Source organism: Cnephaeus nilssonii (genome assembly GCF_951640355.1).
Source record: "Cnephaeus nilssonii genome assembly, chromosome: 7".
In the NCBI taxonomy this organism is placed as follows: domain Eukaryota; kingdom Metazoa; phylum Chordata; class Mammalia; order Chiroptera; family Vespertilionidae; genus Cnephaeus; species Cnephaeus nilssonii.
The window spans coordinates 56371024-56387385 of record NC_137078.1 but is presented as its reverse complement, the minus strand read 5'-3'; the positions used below and the strand labels follow the sequence as shown (position 1 = coordinate 56387385).

General features: G+C 38.6%; 1 protein-coding gene across 7 annotated transcripts in view; it reads left to right on the top strand.

Annotated features, from left to right (window-relative positions):
- SGIP1 (SH3GL interacting endocytic adaptor 1) overlaps positions 1–16362 on the top strand; it is a 212330-nt gene that overhangs the window by 159283 nt on the left and 36685 nt on the right. For 4 of the 7 annotated variants that reach the window (XM_079777593.1, XM_079777589.1, XM_079777591.1 and 1 more), the window contains 3 exons: positions 1135–1262; positions 2242–2368; positions 7942–8001. In XM_079777593.1, the coding sequence (XP_079633719.1) occupies positions 1135–1262; positions 2242–2368; positions 7942–8001 (315 nt within the window). The remainder of the gene's footprint in view (positions 1–1134; positions 1263–2241; positions 2369–7941; positions 8002–16362) is intronic. The other 3 variants (XM_079777594.1, XM_079777595.1, XM_079777592.1) reach the window with 1 other exon arrangement.

Sequence of the window (16362 nt, the reverse complement as noted above, 5' to 3'; positions counted from 1 at the left end):
TGAGTTTGTTGCTCAACTTCTTTGAGAATCTGAAAATCTGGAGAGGGAGATGCTGGTCTGGGATTCTCCAGGGAGCAGTTTTGTGGCTTATTGGAGGGAGGTGGGGAGGGGGAGAGGTATTTTCCTGGGGCAGGATTTCTTAAAATTTTCTTAAAATGGTTTGACACCTGTACTACTAACCAAAGTGACAAGACATCTGGAGTAGTTGCAACGTTTTTGAACAAGAGCTATTTGGAATATTGGTTTGACTTTCTTAAGGGTTTTAGCCAAGCAGTTTACCCACGAATCCCAGACACAGGTGTGATGAGAGGCAGACCCCTGATCTGAGACCCTGCTGGTGTGCTGATTGGTGTGCATGCCCGCCTCTGTGTGTCGTCTGTGTTTCACATGTTTGTCATTGACAGCCAGAAAAGTAAATCCAAGAGGCTCTTTTAAAAATCATCCCAAAAATCATCGTGGACAAACTCTATGTGGACCAGATTCCTAAGCAGCCTCCTTCAAAACAGAAAATCCTTTCAATTCAATGTGTTTCTGTCAAGCTTCTAAACGCAAAATGCTCATGCAACAGCTAATGTACCTTCCTACAGTTTTTCCTTTGCTTACCAACAAGTGTTTGCTTACATTTCTAAAGTTAGCACTCATATCTTGAAGCATAGTAAACAGGGTAATTCTCTTATTCATGTTTAAATAATGTGGAAAAATAATTCATTTTCCTTCAAGTTCTAACTTTCATTTGCATCTAGGACATAACTAAATGCCAAATACACAAAAAGCAAAAGAACTTTTGGTGGGTATGTGGTCAAAATGAAAGCTACCCTCCACCGATCAAAAAGAGTTTTAAAATATGTATTTTCTGTCACTAAGTAAAAGATTTACCTTTCACTGGGTGTCACATGACAACAAAAGGCAATGAGCTTCAGCTTCTGCCATCAACCACAGTTCAACTGAGTGATTTTTTTTTCTGTATTAAAAAAAATACCACCTGCTACAGTGTTGAATATAGTAATGGCTGAAGTGAAAAAAAAAGTGTCTGGGACTGGCATCGCACTGTGGGAATGGGGAAGGAGAGATTAAGTGATGACATCACTTTGGCCACCTGTTTCCATCCCCTTTTAACACCAGCTTGTTTTTCAGGTGCATCGTCCCCTGCTCGGCCAGCCACTCCTTTGGTTCCTTGCAGCAGCACCACCCCCCCTCCACCTCCTCCCCGGCCTCCATCTCGGCCAAAGCTACCTCCAGGAAAACCTGGAGTTGGAGATGTGGTATGTTCCCTTCTGCCCTGGCTTGCTCAGAAACTCATGGTGAGAGTGACAAACAGGAGTGAAAAACCTTCCCACAGGCCATCTCCGCTTCGGGTCCAAGCCTCAGGTCTCTTGTACAAATGGCCCAGATAGGTGGCATCTGAAGGGCAGTCGCTACAGTATGGGTATACACATCTCAACCCTCCTCAAACTCTACCATCTTCAAGGCAGGGTCTAAAATGGGAGGAAAAGGAATGCTAGGCCATCAGTTTTGCTACAGTGGGTTTGATGCAAATCAAGACAGCCATGCTCAATTATGCTAAATCTTTAGAAAGGGAGGTGTTTCTTTTCACTATATCTGTTTGCTTTTCAAAGACCCCAAGAGAGGGCAAGTCCTGATTTTTTGCTTTTCAAAGACCCCAAGACTGCAGAGAAGTTATTGGTGGTAGGCACCCTATGTAGATATAAAGCAGTGGTGGCCCAATGAGTTTATTCTAGAAGTTTCTTACATCGTATTTTAGGCTAAGGGGTGGAACAGATTCTGTGTGAACAATAAAGAGACTTCTAGTGGAGGTAAATTGCTTTGGAATCTATGCACAGGAGCCATAAACTGGTGATGTTCGTAATATTTGGTTTAGCTAGCACACTACAGCATTTTGTATTCAGATGTCTTTCCATGGGGTTAAGCTCTCAGATTATATTACCTGCGTAGTCCCTGAGAGCATGTGAGTTCACAGTCCTGAAATACCACTGACCGCATCACAGGTCTCAGCTCCTCTAGGTCTCACTTACCTATTGAGTGTAGCACTTTGTGGTTTATGGTTCCTCTAGCTCCATCTACAAGATCTGGTGTCGATATAATCAATTTCAGTGTAAAAATTGTGTCTCTTGTACTTTTAAGAACCTGGGTTGTTATAGCTGGGACTGGGAGTCATGAAAAATATGGAATGAAAGTACTACAACCTGTGTATCTAATTTTCCATCTCTCTTCTCTCTGCAGCCCAGACCTTTTAGTCCTCCCATCCATTCCTCCAGCCCTCCTCCAATAGCACCCCTAGCACGGGCTGAAAGCACTTCTTCAATATCGTCCACCAATTCCCTGAGTGCAGCCACCACTCCCACAGTTGGTAAACATTATCTCCTCTCTTTTAATCCATTGATGGTTTTGACTGGCTATATTTATGACCTGGAAATCCTGAGGCCTATGTTTCTGGTCAGAATTGTTTTGCTGTGTGTTTTGCTACTGTCATCTGACTCTTCTTTTAAAAGCACCTTCTCAGCAAAGGAGGCAAAGTGCTTCAACTAGGCATATAAATAAAAGAACATTAACACCTGTGTTTTGCAGGAATTATCTTACGCTATTCCATACAGAACTATTCATAAAAGAAAGGAAGAAATCGTCACATAAGGTTCTGTAATTTAGATATTATTTCTTATGATTTAAATTATCTCATTTGAGGGGGGAATGTTAATTTAAATTCCAACTGTGCACCACCTCAAATCACAAAATTTAGAACTTTTATTTTCTTGAAGCTTTCATTTCTACATCAGTTTTGGTTGTTCTTATGTTGACAGATGGTATACACATTGGCATTGTGGAACTTGAGCAAAGTTTTTGACATGTTTTTCTAGTGCTTTTCAGTGATATGTGGTCAATGTTCCCTGAGAAATAAATCATTGCTGGCATTTTCAGTAAATGCCTTTGAGCCTCTTTCCTTATGGTGTGGTGAAAGTGAAGAGTTGAGAATGGCTGCTCAGCTGGATGGTTTCCCCAGGTTTAAATGCCTCACATTGCCTGGAGCGTCTTCCCTTTTCCCAAGGCTGGTCTCCCTCTCAAGGTCTTCACCGTTTGTCTGTAGGCTCCTGCTGCCTCTTCTGTTTGCATGGTGTCTCTTACCTGGGGCTTTCCCATTCCATGTTTTCCCATTGTCTTCCTTTATTGTCAGAACTCCCCTCCAAGTCTCCCATATTATAAGCCAGCTGACCACTCTGCATTGCTTGGGAGAATCATTAACCAAAGCTCAATAAATCCCTGCTACTTACCAAGAGCCCGCTACCGAATTGCCCATGTGAGTAGTAGCTTGATCAAAGCCTGAAGCTCTTCTGGAAAAAAACTCCCTACTTTTTCAGTGGAATAAGTTAAGGTGTGCCTTTTAAGGGCCCCCAAGAGTAGTCCAACTATATCACATACTCTATATAGACCAGTCTAAAAGAATCCGTCAAATTTGGTGAAAATATAATCAGATGTCCAATTTCATTTGGTGCAGTAACAAGACAGATATTTACCATTATGTGTATATATAGCCAACTGTATTCTTTATCTGTATCATTAATTGGGGCACATTGGGGCTTCCTATTTTTATATGCCTATTAGTTCATTTCTTTCTAACTTTTGGTTTGTTTGTTTTTTCTGTAACAGCCCAACCTTATTTTTGAACTCTCGTTGTACTCTTGACTGTTACACCCATTTTCGCCACTCCTGCTCTAGTTTTTTGTTGTTTGCTTGTTTTTCTCAAGATCATTTGTCCCTCCCACTCCATGTGACGTTCCTGGTTGATCAAAGAGGAGAGTAAAAATAAGCTGTCACTCAGAAAGCAAACCTCAAGTGACCTCAGATGACTGTCTAACGTATTCTTTCAACTCATTGAGATTCAGAGAAAATTGCACACTCAGGAAATTTGAACTGTGTCTGTGCTTTCTACAGTGTGTTTTTATACTCCCTGCTGCTGAAATCTCAAATTCTGGCCAGTGACTTTAGTTCTGAACACATCTAGTATGCCCTCTTTCAAGATGAACCACAGAGGGGGTCATAAAAAAGCCACCTGAGAGGATAGTCACATTGCTTCATTGCTGAGGAGCACTTGACTTAATCTGCTTGGTTTTATTGTTTTTCATTTCATTTTCATCTTCTCACTACATTCCTCACTCTCCTGTTCTTTATTTCCTGCTGCTGTGGGTCATCTGACAGCCACTTCTCACTGAAGTAAATACATGGTCAAATGACTGGCCACCCAGCAACTTCTTGTGTCTTGGTGATTATCTCTTTTTGGAAAGGATATGCTTTGGCTGTTCAGAACCAAAGGACCGACTATTCCTGACTGTCTTGGAATGTCACCCTAATGAAGTCAAATGGCTCAGGGGAGATATTATAGCAGCAAAGTCCCTCCCACCACCACGATACTTTTTGACATTTCCTGTCACACTTGAGCCAAAACTGGGGCAAGTGTGGTGAGAACCAATAATCAAAGTTTAATGTAATTTAAGGAAAAAAATTTTAGGAGCAGGTTTAATCTTCCTACATGACAGTTCATGTAAGAATATGCCCCTATCCAATATTATAAAGCAGTAAATCTGATGTCACACCTGACAATATAGTAAACTCTTTTTGCACTCAGAAAAATCTCACAGGACTTTCACTCTATGATTTTGGGAGAAATCTAATGGGAATATAGAAAATATATAAAGTTATTCTATTATAAGAATCTCCTAGATATTTGAGGTAGAAATAAGCAGGGAATTATCTCTAATTGTAAATATCCATTTTTATTTCTGTGGATGATAGTCACTGTTTTTAGATACTTGCAAAATCTTCATTTCAGACCCCAGTGCAAAAAAAAAAAAAAAAAGTAAAGATAATTTTTCTTCATTGTTAAATGTACTGTTCATTATATTCCTTCACTGTTAATTATGCATTTTTATCTGCCTCTTTAATATCCTAGGAACCTGGACTGAATGAGAAGTAATCACTTATGGGAAACAAAGGAAGCGTGCTGATGCTTCCTTAGGTGTCGGTGTAGAACTTTGTGTGCAGTACTGGGCTGTTAATTACAGCATCTAAAACTTAAAATATTTCCTCCAAGCCATTGTCTCTCCAAGGTGGAGGCCAATTCTGAATTGGATAAGTTTTCTTTTAAAAATACTTGTATTAACCCCAATTATCCTGCACAAAAAGAAAAACAGGCATTTGGGGTTGGAGAATTAAAAATTCCCACCTTTAATTTTAACCTTCTTTTTTCTTCTGCTATTTTTTTTTTGGAAAAGCTTGTTTCTAGTACTGGCTTCCCCATCCTAAATGAAGTTGAGGCTATCTCCATGGTTTGTCCTTAAGGAAATGTTTTCTTCTGTATTTAATTTGAGTGTTGCCCTTATTTAAACCAAGCACAGAGCTATCCAATGACTCCTTTTTGAGTTCTCTGATTTTTTTAGGATGTTTTATTCTAGGCCTTCGATGTCTACAACCACCATAAAAAAAGCATCAGCACACTAACCAACCCTTATGAAATATTATTTTGTAACTCAGCTCAAAGAACAAATGGCAGTATTGGAGGCTCCTCATTTTAACAAGATTGTAAAAAGGAAATTAGTTCTTCAAAAGAAAGGAATATCCTCCGTCATTTCCCACTACTGGGTATGAAAAGGCACTGTTGTTACATTCGGTTACTGCCGATGTAACTGTTTTGCTTCCTATTTTCTCTAGAGACTATGGAGTGTGTTCCTTAGTGCCAGTTCTATTGTCCTGTTCCTCTCCTAGAGACTTTACAGGAATTGCATTAACTTGTTCTAGCCTCCAAGAAAGACACATGTATAATAAAAACTGATTAACAGGTGATAGCCTAGAACCTTAGGAATTGACAAAGAACAAGTTTCCCTGCCTTACTCCCTAAGTCTAGGAGGCAAGCTAGTAGGATATTTTCCAAGAAACCTTGTTTATGGAGTAGTGTTACTACCCTCATTCATTCCCTTACCTTCTCTACATGTCGGAAGGATTCTCCCTTACTGGTCTTTGTACAGATTTTACTCAATTTTTCATTGAAATTGTGATAATACCCTTAGGATCTATGGGTATTATTTTTTAATCAGATAGAATAATACTCCAATTGACCTGCATTTGTTTATTTTTTAATCAGATAGAATAATACTCCAATTGACCTGCATTTGTTTATTTTTTAATCAGATAGAATAATACTCTAATTGACCTGCATTTGTTAGTTGGTGAGAAGGGGTACTGTGGGCAAAGATCTGGAACACTTGGAGTCCAGAGCAACTGTTGAGACAAATTTACAGACATTTGGCCGTAATTGCACACTATAGCCAAAGATGGAATTACAATAATGCTGTTCAAAATGAACAGTCCATAACTACCGAAGACAGGTACAAGGCAAATTGAATTTGGATATTGATGAAGGTGAAATAGGATGCTTCATTCAGTGACCTCAGATTTATACTGTTGCTTTTTTATGAACTTGTTAAGAGCTTCCTCTTTCCCCATGAGGGGAGTGCATGCTGGGTAATTCTGTTGAGCTGTGACAAGGTTCTGTTGATGGACATATGTCTGGCCACTTGAGAATTGTGTCTGAGTGAAATACACTTGCTCAAGTCAATTATTAATGATACTACCTTTAACAACTCCCTAAAGGTGGGGGTGTGATTTCGTCTATGGAGCTGAGTTCAGCCAAATTCAGATGCTAAAACCTGTCATTTTTAAAATTATAGTTTCTTCTCATAGCATCATCATGAAATAAGCACATCGCTTTTTTATATCCTAATCATAATCTCAGTGTCCTAGGTTTTGTTTTCTTTTTCCATTAAAATCATTCCTGTGTTTCAGTCAGTAATGTGTGACCTTGATTTCATTTGGGATTTGTATTTGTGTTTTTGTTTTCCATCCCTTTATATTTCTTTGGTCCGTAGTGTCAGAAGATGATGTTTTTTATGACAAACTGCCCTCATTTGAAAGGCGCTGTGAAACCCCGGCAGGTATGGTGCTAGCCGAGTGATGTCTAGATATCTAGACGTTAAAAATCCAAGCCATTATGCCATCTGAATGCTATAAACGTCATGGACATGCTACTCACCTCATGAGTGTCCAGTGCCTCTCAGATGCACCCTGTCTGTTTGTTGTTCATTGTGGAACTCATGCCATTGGATTTGTTAAGTGAACATATTTTTAAAAGCAGCAGGTTGCATGACAGTTTCTCAGCGAACAGGTCTGAAAAAGGTGAGATGCTATTGCTTTGTGAATTTACAAAGGAAGGAATAATTTAACTGCTCAGAATTACATGTCCAGTGACTGCTTTTTAATTAAAAAAATAAATTATAGCGCACCGTTAGTAATCTTGTTTTCTCTTTGGTACATAGGTAAAGGGTGTTTTGTGTCTGGATGCCTAAGGTGATTCCAGGGAAGGGGATGGAAGATATATGACATCTTCCAGGAACATTAAATTGATATGCAATGCTGTTGTCATTTAAAACCTAAGCTAAGTTTATATGACCCATAACTCCAAGTTTATCTTTTTGAAAACATAGAAGGGGATGACATTGAAGATGAAATGGATACAGCAATTGCTGAAAGACAGTTTGCCCAAACTAGTGCAGTTAAAATATGCTGACTCCCCTGCATGGCCAGGAAGACTTCCGCTCCATGCGTACAAGCACCGAATGTCAAGCTACCGACAACACATGCCCATCCCTTTAGGCCTCCATAGCTTTGCTTTGCTTTCTGATTCCTGAACTAAAAAGAAAAAAAAAAAAAAAACACCCATAGATTGCCAGCCTTCCTTTTTCCCTGCACGCTAATGGCATGCAGTGCCTCCGCCCTCCCCCATAGTGAGATTAATGACCTGCTCTGTAACTCATACTGTGTCCTTCTCTCTCCCTCTCCTTAACCTTTCCCATCCCGCTTCAACTCCTGGCCATACAGAGAATGAACAGCCTTCCCTCGTTTGGTTTGACAGAGGAAAGTTTTATTTGACTTTTGAAGGTAAGTAGTACATAGCATACCAGATTCTAATTTATACTCCCCTCATCCTTTCTCCCCATCTGCATTTCCAAATCCCAGTTTCCTTCAAAAGACCTGGTCTCACTCTCTATATAAAATGCTATGGCTACTTAGAAAATATTAACTACTAAAGAAATACTACATTAATTTGGTGTGTAGGGGAACTTCAATTTATTATATTAAAAAAATTAAAGCGAATTTGCAGTTAATATTGGTTATTTAATTAACTGTGTGAAATTGAAAAAACAACAAAAAAAAGCACACCTTTCTTGTCCAAGGAACTTAACTCTGTCAACCAGGGCTCCTTCCTAACACTTGCAAATGCAATGCAACAAATATAAGGACATTTTTGGTTGGAATTGGCATTTCATTCTGTTTTAGATAATTAATATTTTAGATACGACATCCACTATTGTAAAATGTTAATATGTATATATGTCCTATGACAAGGAAGCTGCATAGAAGATCAGAAAAATGAAGAAGAGGAAAAGGGGGAGGTATTTTCTGTAAACAGTTAAGTTCTGTTGTCTCCGAAAATTGCAACTGGAATGACCATAGTAAAATGGACAACTATCATTGGACTTGCCATTTTTTAGAAAATGAAGGAAAATATACATAAACATGTCAGATGTGTAACTTCAGTGCTGAATAATTTATGTTCTGTATTAAGGATTAGCATTCTTCTGTTTTATGTTTAAGTTCTCAATAATTTTCATAGGCCGGGCATTTGATAAAATGGCCCATTTCAACTAATGGTGGGAGGAAAACGAAATAATTTAACTTAATTAACAGGTCATCTTACATGTAAATATTTATCACTTAATCCCCTGTTTTCTACCATTTAAATAGCTGAATGTATCCAGGGATCAAAAGTCAGCCAAAAAATATTCAACTCTAGAATTGAATCTAAATATTGAACTTGTGTTTCATGACAACAACAAAACTTTCCTAACTTGAGTGTGTGTTTTAATGCAATTTTAAACAAGGAAATGACTTATAGATTCTTAAGTAGTATGTGTGGTGTGGCTTTTTTTCTCTCCACAGTGAATTTTCCTTGTAAGATGGTGCTAGAGATGGAAGTCCTTAGCTTGGAGTAGTTTGGATAGCAGCAGAAAATAGGGTCTGATTTAAAACTTTCCCAATACCTGGTTTCTTGTCCTGGCTCAGGTAGAGGACAGGAGGCTAGGCAGTCCACAGCACATCGAAGCTTGATAGTCTCAGGTCATTAATTTTGTAATAACCAAGATGCAAAGTCTACAAACTTATGACCTTATATACTTCCTCTTTGAATCAGAATTAAAAAGTGCCCAGGTGTCTTCTTACTGATCAGCACATCCCAAAAAGAGAAGCTGCGGTTGAATAGGTTGGTGCATATGGAAAAGCCCTATCTCTGGTTCAGCCCGGCCTCAGCTGAGGCTGTAGAGTACCCTGCTTTAACCAAGAAATTAAACAGCACAACCCTGGCAATCCTCAATAATTGTCTGAGGTTCCAAAGCAACACTTTGGCAGGCTTTTTGATGTTGCAGTTTACTTTGGCTTTAGAGTATCTATTGGCTCGTTTGCTTGTGTTTTATTTGGGATTTCTTTTAACAGAGAGAGATAGTCTCTCTTTAAAGATACCGATCTAAAGACAATTTTTGGTTGTTGGTTTGTTTTTTAAATATATTTTATCAGTCAAATATAAGTATTAATAAGTGTGTGGAGTAACATAATGTGAACCACACTTTTTTATATTTTAGGAAAATATATTTGTTCATAGATTTTTTAATATCTAAATTTGGTAACATTGCCATTCTTATTATAAGATCCAAATTCTGTAAGCATCTTAATTTGGGCCAAGAGAAGTCACGTAAGAAAGTTTTAATAGAAATTACTTGGAACCGCTAGTACTGTGTCTTTGCTCAAGTCTTAGAATATAAACAAAGCTTCCCAAGAGATTAGAGGAACATCCATATCATGAATGTGCATCCCTCCTTAACAAGAAATGCTTATGCAGATGAAAGTGCATTACAATAAACTTTAAGGGAAAACTTTAAAAAAAAAAAAAAGATGACACCTCATCCAAGAATATGTTTTTATTGATTTTAGAATGAGAGGAAGAGAGAGAAACATCTATCGGTTACCTCCCTTGCGCATCCCAACTGGAGGGCAACCTAGGTATGTGCCCTGATGGCAATTGAACACATGACCTTTCAGTGTATGGGATGATGCTTCAACCGGGCTATACTGGCCAGGGCAAGGATAGCTATGTGGGTTTTTTATTTGTTTGTTTTTGAAGGACATTTTTAGTTTTTTTAATATTGATTTCAGAGAACAAGGGAGAGAGAATCATTGATCGGCTGCCTCCTGCAAGCCCCACACTGGGGATTGAGCCTGCCCTGACTAGAAATCGAACCATGACCTCCTGGTTCATAGGTCGATGCTTAACCACTGAGCCATGCCAGCCAGGCAAGGATAGCTATGTTTAAAGAATGAAGAAGGTTTATTTTTATAATTTTTGTACATTAGTTTCAGATATTTTTAGCTAGTGCAACCTGAAAGGATTTTTAAATTTTTCTGCTGTGATAATAAAATGACATAGAAATGGTGACATGTTAAATTGCCTTAAGCATAGTGCCCCTGCCCAAATTTTTGTACTCCAAAAAACCTATCATTCAACATATTTTATTGAATATACTTCTAGCATATTCTTCTTGGGCACTCTGCTTTTACCCACATTTATTATTAATATTAATTATCGTTATCTTTAATTTTCTACTCAGGGAATGTAGAAAAGGAAGAAAGATTCTCATGCTAAAAAAAATTCACTTTTTCTAAATTCTTTTAAAGTATTATTTATTGGCATCTAAATAGTGTGTTTATAGTGTTCAAAACTTTACCCTGTCTTCCTCATTGCTTTGTTCTTCTAATGCTTTAGGCAGCCTAGTCACTTAGTAAGGGTTTGAGCCACTGACTGACCAACTATATAGTGAACATTGGCTTGTGAGTTTCTTTGGAGATAACGTGAGATGCTTCACACTTTCAAATTTAATTTAACTAGAGATAGGAGAGTATTAGACAGTGGTTCTAGTTCACAAGAGTGTCAGAGCTTTTCCTAAAGTTTCACTTCTATAAACAATTTCACTGAAATTTAACCTATGTAAATTGGGTTAATAAAAAAAAAGTCAAGGTTACAAAAAGTAATAACTTTTTAAATTCATTCATCCCAGAGTATATCCTATTGAAGCTGTCAAGTATTCTTGTGAGATGGGAGGAAGGGAAAGATATTTCCATGACAAGTAGAAAATGTGACTGTTAGATATATGAGCAGTTTTCTAGAGCATTTTAACATCAAGATGTTCCCAGAAGAGTGCTGTTAGCTTATTTCACTACAAAATCATCTTGTATCTGGTAATGAAAACAAACAACCCTACAACCATACATTCTTAAATGTCCTTGTCTCTGAGTAGCATCTCTATCCTCTGCACACACAGCCTCCCCCACACTCATCCCCTGGCTGCTCTGTGCTTCTCTCTACTGCTTTTACTCCCATCACGCCTTCGGGAATGTCACCTCTTCGGCAGCACCCTTCTCTGCATTCTAGGGCTCTCTGCCAAAATCGCCCACCTGTTTCCTTAACTGAATCCCTGCTCTTTCGGGGGACCATCCCTTCCCTGCAGCACTCTCCCTGGAAAGTTCTTCCGTTCTGTAGGTCTGGCCCCAAGGCCTCTTAGATTTCTTACCCTAAGTACCAGATAGGAAAATTGCAGACAACAAGCTTAGAAGAAAAATACCAGCTTTTCCAGGGCTATGATTGCAGATTCATTGTGCTGAGGCTGTGATTCAGATGCAGAAAGCTAATTCCAGAGACGATGTGTGCATGAGCGCGTGTGCATGCGCGCGCGCACACACACACACACACACACACACACTTTTTTCTCCTTCCTCCTATACATATATATTCCATATCATTTTATCTATATGCTTGTATATGTGTGTATGTGTATGTATATGTGTACTTAGTACAAACCGATTGGTGATTCTCTAGTGCTAATATCTAGGCTAATGCCTTTAGGATAACATTTAACATTACGAAAGTATTTATATTAGGACTCTAACATAGCAACATTTTAAATATTTTCAAAGCATAGGTTTAAATGTCACTTGTATTTCTTTCTCTGGAAGCTATTCCTAATTTTTAGAACAGGTTAGGTCTCCCTGTTGGGTGCCTCCAAAGCACCCTGTTTTCTGAATTATCACATTCTCTACACATTATTATAACTGCTTGTTTAATGTGTGGCTTCCATGCTCCATGGAGACAGGAACATGTCTTTCTTCTTCACTAGTGTAACCAAAATATCTTGCATAGTACCATGTACATAGTAGGCACTCAATAAACACTTGCTGAGTAAACGAATACAGTCATAACAATATCTGTATTCATAGCAATATTATCAAGGTCTTATTTTATGAATTTATTAATTGTTTTTCTTATCAGATATGTATCAATTGTGGAATTAGTAAAAACCTTATCATCTTATGGAAATTAATGAAAAATTAGTGGAAAACCTTAACATTTTGCTGTGCAGCCATCATAGTCAATTTCCTTCTCTGGAATTTGGAATAGTGGCAGCGCCTATTTCATAGAGTTATAGTCAGGGGGAAATAGTTAAGTACTGAGGTCAGTGCATGCAAAGTGCCCAATAATGACCAGCTAGGACCACTATGGGCCAGCTTCACACATCCCCTGCTTGTAACATGGCTGTGTTTCATTTAGGTCTTGCCAGCTTTGGAAAAGGTTGGGTTGTAGCATTCTAGTCTTCTTCCACATAAAACATCTGGCAACTTGATCTGTGAGTTGCTACACGGCCTCCCTGCCTCCCTCAGAGGCACTGAGCAATCTTTTCTTCGCTGCTTATGGCTCAGGAGAATCATTTGGGAGCAGAATGCCTCCTCCCTGCTGTACAGCCCCCCTCCTGCCTCCACCAGAGCCTGTCATTAAAGCTGACTTGTTGAGACGAAAGATTTGCCACGTGATACACTCCTGGGGGTGGAGGAGGGGTGGTGGTGGTGGTGGTGGTGATGCTGTGTTAATGCTGATGGGAGATGTAGAAGAAAATGTTACCAACTGTTTTATTAAAGGATTTATACATCATGGCATTTCAGCAGATTTGACAAACTTCCTGAGAAAAGAACTGTGAACCAAGAATCACCAGGGGGGACTGTTTTACCTTTGTGTGGTTGTTAGCCATCGTCACGCAATAACTTTTTATTGTGTCTTCTAAGAAGAGTTGTCAGGGATTGAGGCTGCCCACCCCACTATACTCTTGGCTCTGACTTCCCCCTTCAGAGAGGAGAACCGATATAATGAATGAAGCAATGATTCAAACAGGTGATGTCAAGGCTCAGGAGAATTTTCCATTTCTAAGCCCTTTTAATGTGTGTAGAATGAATTATTAAATCAATGCCATATATATATATATATATATATATATATATATATATATATACCCCTACGATATTTTAGTCAGTTACTTGTAAAAAGCCTTTATAAACTATACTATACAAATGTAATCATTTCCTAAAATAATAATTATCATTAAGGAATACTTAATATGTGCTAAGAATTCTATATTCATCACTTCATTTATTATATCAAAGATTGATTTGGGGTCATTAAAACATGGCATTTAAGATAAGGCACTAAGATAAGTCATTGCCCTTAAAATTTTAATCCTTTTATGTCTTTAACTATTTTGCAACATGCGTGTGGTAATAATTTCTGCTGGAACATGGGTGTTCAGCAGACAGGTTTGCACAGACTTCCTCCTCTGCTGGCTCTGCTGTCCTGTCCCCTGGGTTTGGGGCTTGATTTCTTGCTGGCACTCAGTCACACAGATAGGGGGTGCTGCTTACCATAGGGTTTCTCAGTTTCATATTCAGCTTAACTACAGCATGGGTTCCCCTAAGATCTGATTTACAGGCTTGAAATATGCCTCTGAAAAACTACCAAGCGTTATTCTGGAGAAGTGCCACAAGGAGCAAGGCTGATGTTTATTTTTTCAAGGATGTTTTGGTGACTTACAAGAGTTGCAATCGTCACTGGAAAGGGTGAGTCCAGGAAGAGGAAAAATGAGTATTTAATGTTAGATTTTTGCCTTTTTTCGACTCTGGTTACAGCCCATTCCTCATGAAACTGGTGGATCAAATAGCAAGTTTTCAGCAGTCAGACAGTTACAGGCAGCATTGTTATGCCTCTCCATTCATAAATCTCAGCCCTAAGGGAAATACTTGCAATAGTGTTCAAAATTGCGGCATCCACTTTTTAACTAAGAATAGGAATAATTCAAGAAATAAAGAAGAAATCTCTAGTTATAATAGTTTTGTTACAATATCAAAGGATGCATGCTCATTATTTAAAAAATTGAAAAAACAGAAAAGTTTAAAGAAAATTAGATCATCTATCATCTACTAACCATAAAACCACAGCTATCATTTCGGTATATTTCATGTCTAAGATTTTTCATATGTATGTGACTGTGTGTTATATTTTCATACAGCATAGAATTATGTATTCTTTTAACATAGGGTAATGTCCCCCATGCCATTAAGACATATTTTAAAATAGCCCATAGTTTGCTTTGTCCTAATTATGCCATTGACTTAAGCACATTACTTTTTAAAATTCAAGCAGTATGGGAAAGTATAGATAAACACAGATAAAGAGGGAAATCTTGCCATCTGCAAAAATATGGATGGATCTTGAGGGCATCATGCTAAGTGACGTTAGCCTGAAGGAGAAAGACAGATACTGCATGGTATCCCTTATTTGGAGTCATTTAAAAAAAGCAACCTCATAGAAACGGAGAGTAGAAAAGTGGCTTCCAGCGGCTGAGGGAGGTGGGGAAATAGGAAGAGGTTGGTAGAAGGGTAGACTCTCAACTGTAAGATGAATAAGGTCTGAGGAGCTAATGTAAAATATGGTGACTATAGTTGGCAATACTATATTGTAAAATTGAAATTTTCTAAGAGAACAGAACTTGAATGTTCTCACACAAAAAATATGTGAGGTGTTAGATGTGTTACTGAACTAAATGGGAGGAACCCTTTCACAATGTTTATGTAAATCAAATAATCATTCATACACACTTTAAATATCTTATAGTTTTATTTCTCAATTATACCTCAATAAAGCTGAAGGGGGAAGAAATATCCTGGAACTTAAATAAATAAATATAACCCTGAAAGCACAATATTGAGACATTAGTAGAGATAACATTTTTAATGTTTGGTGAAACACACATATACACTGCATTTATTTGAATCCAAGAACTCATGCATTGGAATTGTTCCATTGTTTTAATAAAAACTTTTCGGGTACATAATAAACTTGATTAAATGTAGAAAAGCATTTTTTTTCTAACCAAAAATAGCAGACAAAGTGCACATCACTATCTTCAGTATAACAATCAGAAATTGAGTCTAAACCTATATTATATTCAGACTTAAAGAGACATCTAAATTACTTCTGGCCATCAGGAGTTATGTTAATATTACAGTGATATTCCACATGTTCATAATGATGACCTCTTTATTCTCTTTGACGCTGATAGTTTAATTTTGAAAGTCACTTAGAAGTTTTTGACAACACAGTTTTAGTACCTGAGTTACATATATATAATAATAAAAGGGTAATATGCTAATTAGACCAGAAGTCCTTCTGGACAACGTTCTGGATGAAGCAGGGGCTGTGAGGGAAGCCCGGGTCCCGGGTGCCTGTCGGCAGCCAGAGGGAAATCCGGGTCCCAGGTGCCAGAGGGAAGCCGGTGCCAGCAGCCAGGGGAAGAAAGGCCTACTCTTGCACAAATTTTGTGCACTGGGCCTCTAGTTCTTTTATAATGCACTAGAGGCCTGGTGCATGAAACTCATGCATGGCGGGGGGGGGGTCCCCTCAGCCCAGCCTGCACCCTCTTCAATCCAGGACCCCTTGGGGGATGTCAGACTGCCAGTTTAGGTCCAATCCCTGGGATCAGACCTAAACCGGCAGTCGGACATCCCTCTCACAATCCAGGACTGCTGGCTCCTAACTGCTCACCCCCCTGCTGGCCTGGTCGCCCCTCACTAACGCCCTGCCGGCCTGGTCGCCCCATGCAGCCTGCTGTTCGGTCATTACTGTGAGAGCATCCTGGCCAATTTGCATATTACCCTTTTATTAGTATAGATCAGTGGTCGGCAAACTCATTAGTCAACAGAGCCAAATATCAACAGTACAACGATTGAAATTTCTTTTGAGAGCCAAATTTTTTCAACTTAAACTTCTTCTAATGCCACTTCTTCAAAATAGACTCACCCAGGCCGTGGTAT